The sequence below is a fragment of the Balaenoptera ricei genome, chromosome 16 (genome assembly GCF_028023285.1).
Source record: "Balaenoptera ricei isolate mBalRic1 chromosome 16, mBalRic1.hap2, whole genome shotgun sequence".
NCBI lineage: Eukaryota > Metazoa > Chordata > Mammalia > Artiodactyla > Balaenopteridae > Balaenoptera > Balaenoptera ricei.
In genome coordinates this window covers 62240471-62253247 of record NC_082654.1, presented here as the reverse complement: position 1 = coordinate 62253247, position 12777 = coordinate 62240471, and the positions used below count along the sequence as shown (strand labels likewise).

The window sequence follows — 12777 nt, the reverse complement described above, 5'->3', positions numbered from 1 at the left end:
TACCAAATGTAGAATAGATAGCTAGTGGGAAGCAGCCGCATAGCACAGGGAGATCAGCTCGGTGCTTTGTGACCACCTAGAGGGGTGGGATAGGGAGGATGGGAGGGAGACTCAAGAGGGAGGAGATATGGTGATATAAGTATATGTATAGCTGATTCACTTTGTTATAAAGCAGAAACTAACACACCATTGTAAAGCAATTATACTCCAATAAAGATGTTTAAAAAAATAAAAAATACAAAAAAAATACAAAAAAAAAAAAAACAACGAGCTTTTGAGAAAGAATAATTTGGGGGACTAGCAACCATGGCCTAACAATATAAAATGAGCTTTTTGAGGCAAGTCTATGATTGATAAAGCATTTTTTTCACAAGTTCCTGCAATCTTTTCTACCTCTTAACAAGCTAAAAAAACAACTATTCAGAATAATTAAAATTGTGATATGTAAGGATAGATAATAAAGGTATATTATATAAATAAATAATATATATAGCCTTGTGGATAATGATTTTTAAATTGCCAAATTAGAAAAGCATAATACTTAAAAACAAGATTTGTAACAATGGATTTCCATGGTTAAGTGTCTTTTATTTGTTTTATTTATTACCTATGACCATAAAAAGACTTATTTAACACAATTTAAAAGTCTCTGGCTCTAAAAGGTAAAAATAGTATAATGGAAAGACACAAGATGGGGAATCAGGACACACAGGGTCTAATTCTGTTGCTCTGCAGTGAAAGCACAATTTATGCAGTTCATTTAACTTCTTTGGGCCTTAGTTTTCTCATTGGAAAAGTTCACGGTTAGAGATCATTGTCTCTAAGTCTCCTTATAACTCTAGGCTAATATCATAAATGCTTCTGATTATGATTTTTTTCTGGGTTCATGTTTTATCATGTAAATAAGATTTCTTGACATTTGTTTTTCATGCACATGGAGACTTGAAAGATAGGTATACAATAGATTTTAAAATTATTTAAGTTGAAGTTTTTTAGACATTAAATTGAAATACAGGATAATCAGTACAGTGCTGCTTCTATTTGAAGGCAATACACAATTCATTTTCTCTGCCTGGGTGTGAGAACTGAAGAATTTTCCAATAGCAGTGAACCAGTATTGAGCATCAACGTCAAGACCTGTCATGATTTAAATTTTGTCTGTGCTATAATATTGCAGCTTATACCCTTCCTATGGTGGAAATGTGTATGTTAGCTTCAAAAGTGTGGTGCTGAAGAGTGTATGTGGAAATTTCATTCCTTTCTTCTGTCTCACAACTCATACTTTCATACTAAAGAAACATTTCTGTCACAGCCTCAGGTGAATGTAGCCCAAACAGTTATGAGATTTTTAAAAATATATCTTTTGCTAGGTTAGTTCTGTTTTATGATCTGCTATGAAATGGGTTAAAGAAAAGGATCTGGGGGCTTCCCTGGTGGCACAGTGGTTAAGAATCTGCCTGCCAATGCTGGGGACATGGGTTCAAGCCCTGGTCCGGGAAGATCCCATCTGCTGTGGAGCAACTAAGCCCGTGCGCCACAACTACTGAGCCTGCGCTCTACAGCCCGTGAGCCACAACTACTGAGCCCACATGCCACAACTACTGAAGTCCGCGCGCCTAGAGCCTGTGCTCTGCAACAAGAGAAGCCACCGCAATGCGAAGCCCGTGCACTGCAAATGAAGAGTAGCCCCCGCTCACCGCAACTAGAGAAAGCCCACGTGCAGCAATGAAGACCCAGTGCGGCCCAAAATAAATAAATAAAATAAATAAATTTATAAAAAAAGAAAAGAAAGGTCAGAGAAAACTTACACTATTTACAGTTGAGTAATGCTTTTTAGTAATTTATGTTTATGCATGATCAAAGTGATTTTTGAAAAAGATGAATAAAAGTAATATTAGGTATTAGTTTGCTTCACACCACATTGACTTTGAAGATACACAATGATGAAATATGTGTGTCCTCATACTGGTTCTGTTTAACTTTTTTTGTAAGCTTGACAAATTTACCGTCAAGAAAATACCTATTTAGCTGGAAATCAAAGTTTGAATGTTTTAAAGCTTAGTGCACTTTCAACTTAAAAGAATTATTATATTGCCCAAAAATGTAAAATGTAGAACGATGAAGCAGAGAAACTTCTAATGAGAGCTATTCACTCCTGAACCACCTTATAATTATTTTTGTTTCTCTAAAGAGTTTTTACATCAAAATTTCTTGTGATCAATGTTACAAGTTCCATCAGTTTAACAAGGCCAGTTATCAAGGGATCATATTAGATGAAATTAATACTCCTTTCTCCGTCAAGTGAGCAGAATGGTGGAGTGACTGCTCCAAGTCATTCAGCATTTCAACAGCAATGCCAAAAATGTTGGTGAGGATGTGGAGAAAAGGGAATCCTCAGGCACTAGTGGGAATGTAAACTGGCGTAGCCAGTATGGAAAACAGCATGAAGATTCCTCAAAACATTAAGACTAGAGCTACCATATGATCCAGCAATTCCACTTCTGAGTATTTATCCAAAGGAAACCAATCACTATGTTGAAGAGATATCTTCAGCCCCACCACCATATTCATTGCAGCATTATTTACAATAGCCAGGACATGGAAACAACCTAAGTGTCCACTGGCAGATGAATGGATAAAGAAAATATGATACACTCACACACACACACACACTGGAATGTTATTCAGACATAAAAAAAGAAGTAAATCCTGCCATTTGTGATAACACGGATGAACGCGGAGGGCATTATGCTAGATGAAATAAGCCAGACAGAGAAAGGCAAATACTGTATGATCTCACTTATATGTGGAATCCAAAAAAAAGCTGAACTCACAGACACAGAGAACAGATTGTTGGTTGCCAGAAGCAGGGGATGGAGGGTGGGCAAAATGAGTGAAGGTGGTCTAAACTTCCACTTATAAGATAAATAAGCCTTGGGGATATAAGCATGGAGACTATAGTTAACAAAACTAAATTGTATATTTGAAAGTTGCTAAGAGAGGAGATCTTAAAAGTTCTCATCACAAGAAAAAAACTAACTATGTGTGGTGATGAATATTAACTAAATTTATTGTGGTAATCATTTCAAAGTATATACATAGGTCAAATCATTATGTCATACACCTAAAACAATGTTATATGTTAACTATATCTCAATAAAAATAAAATAGTTCTGTGTAAAATAAAATTAAAAATACCAAAATAAGTTCTATTTATAATCATTTGAGGCCACCTGGTAACACCAGTGACGTGCAGAATTATGAAAAGTGAAGGTATTAGATGGACATAGCTTGCAAATTTGAATAAATATCTGTAGGTATTTTGAAACATTTGTCTCTATGCATTTCTTATTTAAAGATACACTATTCCTGATACTTTCTCCCACTTCCTTTTTGCCCCTTTACTCATTGTGAATACAAAAATGTTATCTCCCACATATACATTTTTTTCTGTTTTGAAACCACTTCTACCAATCATAATAATTATACCTGGAGAGATACTATGGCCCTCCAAGAACAGAAGTTTGATGGAAATGTAATCTCTTCCTAGGATTCAGAAGAAACTATATACTTTTATGGCTGGAACCTGCTACAGTAAAAGGCATCGTACCATTTTTCCTTCTCTTACAGAAATCCTTTCAGAACATATGTCATTCATCCTTGTATTCTGGAACTGCCTGGCACAAAGGAGCTATTTAATAAATGTTGATTGAATATATGATTGAATAACCACAACTTAGCCTCTCAGCATTAGAGTCTAATTCATGTTGGGGAATCAGAGCAACATTGACCTTAATAATATGCTCAAATAATTCCTTACATTTAGAGTAAAAACAAACAAAAAACCTCACCTATTAAAAGTGGAGATAATTCTGAAAAATGATACCTTAGGTACTTCAAAAATTGGATAGCATCAGAATATACTGACCAAGGCCACAGTAACTCCAAGGCACATGAAAATGTGTTAAATATTAATGTATTCAAAGGAAATTTCCAGGAAAACTTACCTGTTCAAACTCCTCCATGTCTACTTCTCCATCTCCATTCAAGTCAAACATCTTGAAGGCAATTTCAAAATTTCTCTGAGGAGCTGCAAGTTAGGAAGGAAGGAAGGACAGGAGGGAAGGAGGAAGAAAAAAGAAAAATATTTAGAAGGTATCGACCAAAAATAATCATTCCTTTAAGAAAAAAAGATAAACATTAAAATGTAATATCAAGGCACAGAATGCCACCATATGTATCTTAATCAACCTTTTAGCAATAGTCCTTAAAACCAAAAGAGAATTTTACCATGGCCAGTAAAGATAGCACTTGTCTATCTTTGTGTTTCAACACTCTCTTAAATACTTCAGCTTTGCTTTCTTAGAAACCATCCTCTCTTAACTGAATAATATTAACGTCGTTCTGTTACTTAAATATAGTGTTATTTATCTGGGCATGAAAGTCTATTTGGGGTGAGATATACTGCTGCAAAGTAAGAAGCTGAAACTCTAAGTCTTTGTCTTGCCTCTTTAAAACAAGCTAGCTTTCTACTTTGTTTTTTCTAGTCTCTCCACTGTAAGTACAATCAGGAGTTCAGTGGATATCATTCTGCCAACAGGTTATTATCTACACCGCTCTACTCAATGTCACTATAGCTCTGTGGTAAGGCAGAAAAGCACACTGTCAGCTACCCAGCTACCCAGCCCCCTATTTTAACCATGTCAGCTGGGTACACAAATTACTAAGCAAAGTACACTTAAATGTTTAAAAAACAAAATGAAAAGTGCAAAGCTTGAGAAGACAGTATATATTTTTTCCCTTAAGTGAATGATGAAAGTGTTTCAAGACTTCTTTAATGTTCCTAGGTTAATCAAAATAAAATTAATATATTTGTGCATTAGGATAAAATATAAATAGAACAGCCCTCCTTCCTTACCAATGCTAAACGTTCTAGTAAAGAAAACTAGGGACTTCCCTGGCAGTCCAGTGGTTAGGACTTGGCACTGTCACTGCAGGGGCCTGGGTTTGATCACTGGTCGGGGAACTAAGATGCCACAGGCCACGTCGCGTGGCCAAAAAAAGAAAAGAAAACTAAGTCGTTTACCTCCTTCCTTTGGTGCTTCAAATTTATATAGCTATAGAGAATAAATCGAAATAAAATTTCCTATATATCCTAATACTACTGAATTAAATTTTCAGTTAATATCACTTTTAGTAAAAAAAAAATAATAATAATTAAAGATTATATGTAGACAGAAGAGTAAAAAAGGGCTTAGTGTATTATGCATTGTTGTAGAGAGTCCATATTCCCATCATGCTCATGAATTTGTCAGTATCAACACTTTCTAGGCTTAAATTCCATTTTCAGCTAGCCAGACAACTAGGTGGGTAAGTTCCTGGTTTTTAGTTGCCTGGTGAATCATGTGCTTGTCAGTTTCCAATTGCCTGTTTCACTTGATAATGTCTTCCAACAGGTTTGCTCTTCTTAGGTCACCAGTATGATTGCTGAGAAGGATGCAGTGGGGGGGATTAGATTTTCGTATATTTATTGTCACTTCTTAAATTATTCCTACCTGTCTGGATGCTATCTTTTACTGAAGAGTTACTATGTACCAAGCATTGGGCTGGATAATTTTAAGCTGTTATCTGATTTTGTATTCTCAATCTTGAAAATTTTATTTCTTTCTTAATTTTCTTAACAGAGTAGGAAATTGGGGCTCAAAGTCACTAAATGACTAGCTCAAAATCACACAGCTAATAGGCAGCGGAACTGGTAAGTGAACCTAGGTCAACACTGACTCCAAAGGCCATAAATTTTTCATTATGTTCCACAGCCTCCAATATGAAGACAGTGGTACTTAAAATAATAAACCAATACTCTTTATTCTGGTATGTTTTGACTTAGAAACAAAACAACCAAACATGACTCACTGGTTATGTCAGTCTCTGTAATAGCTCAGAGTTTCAAGTGGTCCATCTAAAGGATTTACCTGATATCAAAGAAACATTGCATGTGCAGAGCTCAGTAGTTTAAGCTTGGTTGCACTCATAGGCATAGACAACATCAGATCTCTGATAGACTTGTCACATATTTTTAAAAATTCTAAATATGAATTTCTTTAAACAGGAGTGCCTCCCTGTTCTCCCCTATTGTCTCAAACTTGGCCCACTGCACTCACATACATTATTTGCCTAATCCTTAAAGATACTTGAAATTGTAACAACTGCAGACAATATGAGGTCACTGAAAGTTTTAAGTGGAGGAGTGCCACAATCACACAGGCATTCAGAAAGAATTTCTCTGGCTACAGTGTGAAGGATGAGTTGGAAAACAAGAACCAGCCTCAGAGAAGATCATAAAAGCTCTTGTAAATGTTGCAAATGTGAACTGAGGTGATGGCAGTGGTCATGGAAAGAAGGAAAGGTATCTGAAATAACTTGAGGCAGAAAGTATATAACTTAATGATTAATTAGCTGTGATGAGTTAAGAGTGAAAAAGGCGGACAGCATGACTGGCTTAGGCTACCAGGTAGCCTGCATATCACTAATCAAGAGATAAAAAGAATAGAAAAGGTTTGAGAAAAAAAATGAATTCAGATAGGACCTGCTGAATTCAAGGAGTCCATAGCATATTCAGATGAAAATGTTCAGGAGATAGGTGGAAATATGGGTCTAAAGCTTAGAAGAGAGAGGTTAAAGCTGGGAATCATTAGCATAAATATGTTAGCCGCAAAGACCTGAAATGAAGTTGTCCATGGAGAACTGAAGGTTGAAGAGAAGGGTAAAGAAAGGGTAGAATGAGTTGGAAACCAATATTTAAGGTGAAAGGAAAGAGCGAGGAAGCAGTGACAGAGGAGGCGGTATCACAACATCAAGAGAAATGTGGTCCAAATGAATAGAAATAGGGAAAGATCTGGCCAGAAGCAGTCAAAGTGTTGCTATTCCTGAATTAAAGCAGCATTCTCATTCCCTATCTCCACTGATTACAGAGGGGACACAGAGTTCTTAAAATTTTAGCTTTATCATGATCTGTTATTCCTACTGTCCTGTGAGTTCTGTGACGGCATATGCCCAGTCATTTAAATGACTGAATGAGTTATTATGGCAAATCATACTTATATATTCTCCTACAACTAAGGTTAAATTCACTTTACCAAACAAAGCACATCCTGTACTGCTTGAGGTTTCTATATCTTTTTATCCTGGCTTACTCCCAAACAGAGTATCTGCTTTATGTGGAGCGACTCAGAATGTTTATTAAAGAATATGTGCTGACACTTTCAGGCTGAGCTCCTGTGCCCTGGTCACTGATAATGGCAAGTCAGGGCAGCAGCCGTGCACACTCTCATTTAGGCCTTAGCAGTGTATCAGGCAAGGTCCTTCAAGGAGTAGTTCTCTCAGTCTATTCAATCTTCATCTGCTGACCACGTCAAAGCACTTAAGTAAAAAACCAGCTTGCTTTAAGTGAAACATGCTACACAGGAATATGCTGCTAGGCAATTTTCTCATACTCTCCTGTCTCCCTTTAAATGTAGGCTTTGGAGTAATTTTTAAATCTAGCTGCTCTGGAAAGCTAAAGGTGTCTTGAGTTTACATTAATTCACAACCCATTTCCATAGAAAGGTAGAGAGAGAGGAATTCTTTTGAATTCCAGGCTGCTTGTAGAGTGACAGTGAAGCTCTGCTCTGCCCGCTCCTTGTGTTAATGGCTTAATCTACTTCCTGCACATCAATTTCTAAAACAATTATACATTGGAACTGATCAAAACAATGGAATTCTATACAAAGTTCATCACTATACATCTTTTACTCATAATTCCATGATAGTCTTTGCTATAAGTAAATGGAGATACATTAGATCTGTTCTAGTTAAGAATAAAACATTTTTACATTATTCTATCATTGACAATAATGACAACAGCAATAACAACTCTAGACTTGTTCAAAGCACAGTAGATTTTTCTACATTGTTTTAGTAATAAGAAAAAAAAACGTTTTTCTATGTGTGGTAAGTCAAATAATCAGATAGCAACAACACTACCTGTCTCAAGATTTTCATGACTTTCACTTATTTTTCTTTAATAGAAATGCAAAAGACTTGGGCTCTAATTCTGGCTTTTCCACAACATAATGAGTCATTATGCCTTAAATTCTCTTTTGGTAGTACTGACGGAATGAACAACAACAAAAAAATGGACAGGTTATAACATCAACAAGTTTCTTATTTTCTTTTTTTTTATAAATTTATTTATTTATTTATTTATTTTTGGCTGTGTTGGGTCTTCGTTTCTGCGTGAGGGCTTTCCCCAGTTGCGGCGAGCGGGCACCACTCTTCATCGCGGTGCACGGGCCTCTCACTATCGCGGCCTCTCTTGTTGCGGAGTACAGGCTCCAGACGCGCAGGCTCAGTAGTTGTGGCTCACGGGCCCAGGTGCTCCGCGGCATGTGGGATCTTCCCAGACCAGGGCTCGAACCCGTGTCCCCTGCATTGGCAGGCAGATTCTCAACCACTGCGCCAGCAGGGAAGCCCAGTTTCTTATTTTCTGTTGGTTTGATTCTCCTACCACAAAATTCCCACCTCTACCATTCCTGTTTTAAAATGATGCATAGGACAAATGAGGTAATTAATATGCAATATCAGAGAACTCTGAGTTAGAAAAAAACTTCATATAATATGACGCACCTCTCTTCAATGATGAACCTGCCTACTGAATTTATAAGGATGATCACACAGCCTCTGATTATTTCTGAGAGGGAGGTCACCACTTCTGCGGTGTAACCATTGTTGGCCATATTAATTGAACTTTTTTCCTCATGCAGAGCCCAAATCTAATTCTTTGTAGCGCTTACAAATTGTCCTAATTTAATTTTCTAGAGAAATAAAAAAATATAACTGCTTCCTCATATATGCTGGCCCTCTGAATACATAAAAGCATAGTGTCATGTCTCTACTAAAGGTTTCTCAGAACTTGTTTCCAGAACTTCAACATCCTAATAGCCCTCTCTGGGGTACTTTAGATGGCCAATGCCTCCCATAAATGCAGTATTCTAAACATAGTTAATTCTGGAATGACTTATCCTTTCTAGTAACAATAGGACTTCTTCTTTGCAGACTAATATATTAACATTTTTCTTATATGAGGGCTTAGTGTCTTGTTTTCTCACATTAGGCTTGGGGAAAGGAGAAGAAAAACCTGCAAGATGAGGTTTCAAAAAAGTGCCCCTCTCTCAATTCTTCTGAATTCCTCAAGGTATGATGCCTAGGTGCAGCCTGGAAGAATCTTTCTGCCCTTTTTACACAGAGTGGAGAAAAAAAGTTCCTATGGTATGATGCATTGTAGTTGTACTATAGCATTTCCTTGGGATGATTTAGCTTCCAAAGAAGGGTGCTACATTAAATGAAAATGTCCTAAGAATTTTTTAAAAACATACTTAAGCAACAGCAGATCAATTTTCTTTTCAGTGACCTAATTGCCTTCTAAGTCTGATTTGACTTCTGTTAGTAACTATTTTACAGGTACTCTTTGATAATCTATTAGTCTCTTCAGCATTTTCTAATATTAGGTTTCATGATAAGAGCCAGTCTAACATTATACCTAGTAAAAGGACTGCAGATATTTGAAAAACAGAAGACTTACAGAATGATAAAAGATAAGGACAAAGTCAAGGAATATTTCCTTTCATAAAGCTATGTATCTTATTTAATTTTTATACACAGTTAACTTTGTATAAAGGTGTATTTATGTGAAGCAAGGCATAGCATGAACAATATCAGTGGCTCAAAAATTTAACAATTACACTTTCTGCATCAACTCAGAAGTCCCATAGTCAGGCTTGCCCTCATCATTGTCTTGTAGAATTATCTATTGACCAAAATATCCACTATTAATCATGCCATCTGAAGTCAATGGTGATGATGAGAATAACTATGGCATTTTGCTCTGAAATCAGGCAAATGATTATTCTTGAAATGCAAGATCTGAAATGGCAAATAAAAAAAAATCCACATCTACTATAATTGGTTATAGAAGACACTGTGTTATGATATAAAGTTAAAATCAAGGTTTTCGCTGTTGGTTGTGCTAGAATTACAATTTAAAACACTGTAGGGACTTCCCCGGTGGTCCAGTGGCTAAGACTCCGTGCTCCCAATGCAGGGGGCCGGGGTTCGATCCCTGGTCGGGGATCTAGATCCCACTTGCCACAACCAAGAGTTTGCATGCCACAACTAAAGATTCTGCATGCTGCAACTAGAAGATCCCGCATGCCACAACGAAGATCCCACGTACTGCAACTAAGACCCGGCACAGCCAAATAAATACATAAATATTTTTTAAAAAACACTGTAATAACTTTTTGACTATACTAACAAATTTTAGTTAATAACCATTTAGTGATTGAATATGCTCAAACATGGGTAAGTTATTTAGACTGTTTCCTGAATATGTTTTCTGTGGCTGTGCAGCTGTATGCTCCCATTAAATTGAAATACAGGGGGCCCAAACTACATAAAACAGTAAACATTCTACCACTTAAAATATCTAGTTTCTCCCATGATGTGCAATTTGAAATGATAAAATGATATGACATTTTTATTGATAACTTTTGGAATACAATATCCAGAAAATTTCCTTAGTGGGGAAAAAAGAAAGACAATAAAGTGATCTGAAATAGCTGAAGTTCATGGTGCGTAAATGTAACAATCTAGTTTTTCTTCTTGGGCTTGCTCTTTTAACACAGGAAAGAAAAAAACCCTCCCCTGGTGAAATGACAAACACCACAGATAAAGAAAAACAGACCCCAACTATCCAGGAAGAAAAAAAAAAGTTATCATAAAGAAGAAAGTATTGGGTTGTATCATAATTCTCAACAACACTTGAACACTGCAGAGCAAGTTCTATAGTATAGAATCTTGAGGGAAAACAAATTTTATTTATTTATTTATTTATTTATAAAATTTATTTATTTGGCTGCACCAGATCTTAGTTGCAGCACATGGGATCTTTAGTTGTGGCACCAGGGAAGTCCTGGAAAAACAATTTTAATTTAAGAATTACATACAAGTCAACTCATCATTTACCTATATTAGCAACAGAAGACAGTCTCAGACAGGCAAGGACTTTGAAACTATATAATCCACAGATTCTTCCTAACAAAATTCCACAAAAAACAGTAACAAAAGTCTTAAGCAAGGATTGGTAAACTATGATCTGCTGGCTAGCCATTTGTTTATGTATTGCCATGGCTGCTTTTGAGGTACAAGGGCAGAAATGAGTAGCTGTGACAGAGACCTTATGGCCAGCAAGCCTAAAATAATTATCTTGCCCTTTAAGAAAAAGTTTGCCAACCCCTGGTTGAGGAAATTCTTCAGCCAACAATGACAAAAAAATCAATCAAAATAAATAAATAAAGATGGGGAAGATGAGATCAATTAAGAAATGAGCAGTAAATTAAGTGAGCAATAAAATCAGTAGAACAGAGTTAAGCTTAAATAATGGTTATTGATAAAATAATCATGGCATGTGGCACTTATTAAATGTTTATTATGTATCAGGCACTTTATATGAATTATTTAATCCTCCCAACCACTCTGTGACATTGTACTATTATACCCATCCCCTGCTAAAAAAGAGGAAACTAGGACTCCCCTGGAGGTCCAGTGGGTAAGACTCCACGCTCCCAATGCAGGGGGCCTGGGTTCGAACCCTGGTCAGGGAACTAGATCCTGCATGCATGCTGCAACTAAAAAGTCTGCATGCCACAACTAAAGATCCCACCTGCCGCAACTAAGACCCAGCACAGCCAAAATAAATAAATAAATATTTTTAAAAAAAATAGAGACTATTCTTAAAAAAAAAAAAAAAAAAAGAGGAAACTAAGGTATTGGGTGTCCAGAGTCAAAGAGCCAGGATTCAAATGCAGACAGTCTACTAGAGTATGCACCACTCTTAGCCATTATATGAGAATGGCTATAAAATAATAAAGTATAAGATTATTAAAAATGTAAAAACTGTGTGGAGAGAAGAAAGTGAAAGGAAGATAAATTTCTTGACTTCCAATAGAAGACATCAAAAGAAACAGATGATTCTGTCCTAGATAAAAAAGCTACATACTGGGACTTCCCTGCTGGTCCAGTGGGTAAGACTCCATGCTCCCAATGCAGGGGGCCCGGAACTATCAGAGAACTGGTGGGGGAACTAGATCCCACATGCCACAACTAAAAGATCCTGCATGCCACAACTAAAAGATCCTGCATGCCGCAACGAAGATCTTGCATGTGGCAAATAAGACCTAGTGCAGCTAAAAAAAAAAAAAAAAAAAAAAAAAAGCCACGTCTCCCCCCAACCCCCACAGATACATATACACATACACATTTAAATTAACTCAAAGATTACCACGAATAGGAGAGCATTAAAATTACTTGGGAGAGAAACCCAATGAATAAAGCAAAAGCTTAAAAGAAAAAAAAATGGAAAGAAAGCACAGAGAACAAGACATAAGGTGATAGATGTAAAAACAAATAAATCACAACAAAGTTAAATGAACTAAACTCCTCTATGAGAACACGTGCTCTCAGACTGGGTCTGTTATTTATAAGAAATATATTGAAAACAAAATAATATAGAAAGATAAAAAATAAGAGGAAATACAAGAAAACAAAACAGTAAGAAAGCAGAGGTGGTAATATTAATGAGACAGAAATGAACTAAGAGCAGAAGGATTAAGAACAAACACCATTTTTATAGTACTCATAAGTACCATCCATAATGAAAATCTATTATATATTTTTACGTAC

General features: G+C 36.3%; 1 protein-coding gene across 2 annotated transcripts in view; it reads right to left on the bottom strand.

The window, feature by feature from the left end:
* Positions 1-12777, bottom strand: part of MICU1 (mitochondrial calcium uptake 1) — a 215202-nt gene that overhangs the window by 79500 nt on the left and 122925 nt on the right. For both annotated transcript variants that reach the window (XM_059900042.1, XM_059900043.1), the window contains one exon: positions 4008-4090. In XM_059900042.1, the coding sequence (XP_059756025.1) occupies positions 4008-4090 (83 nt within the window). The remainder of the gene's footprint in view (positions 1-4007; positions 4091-12777) is intronic.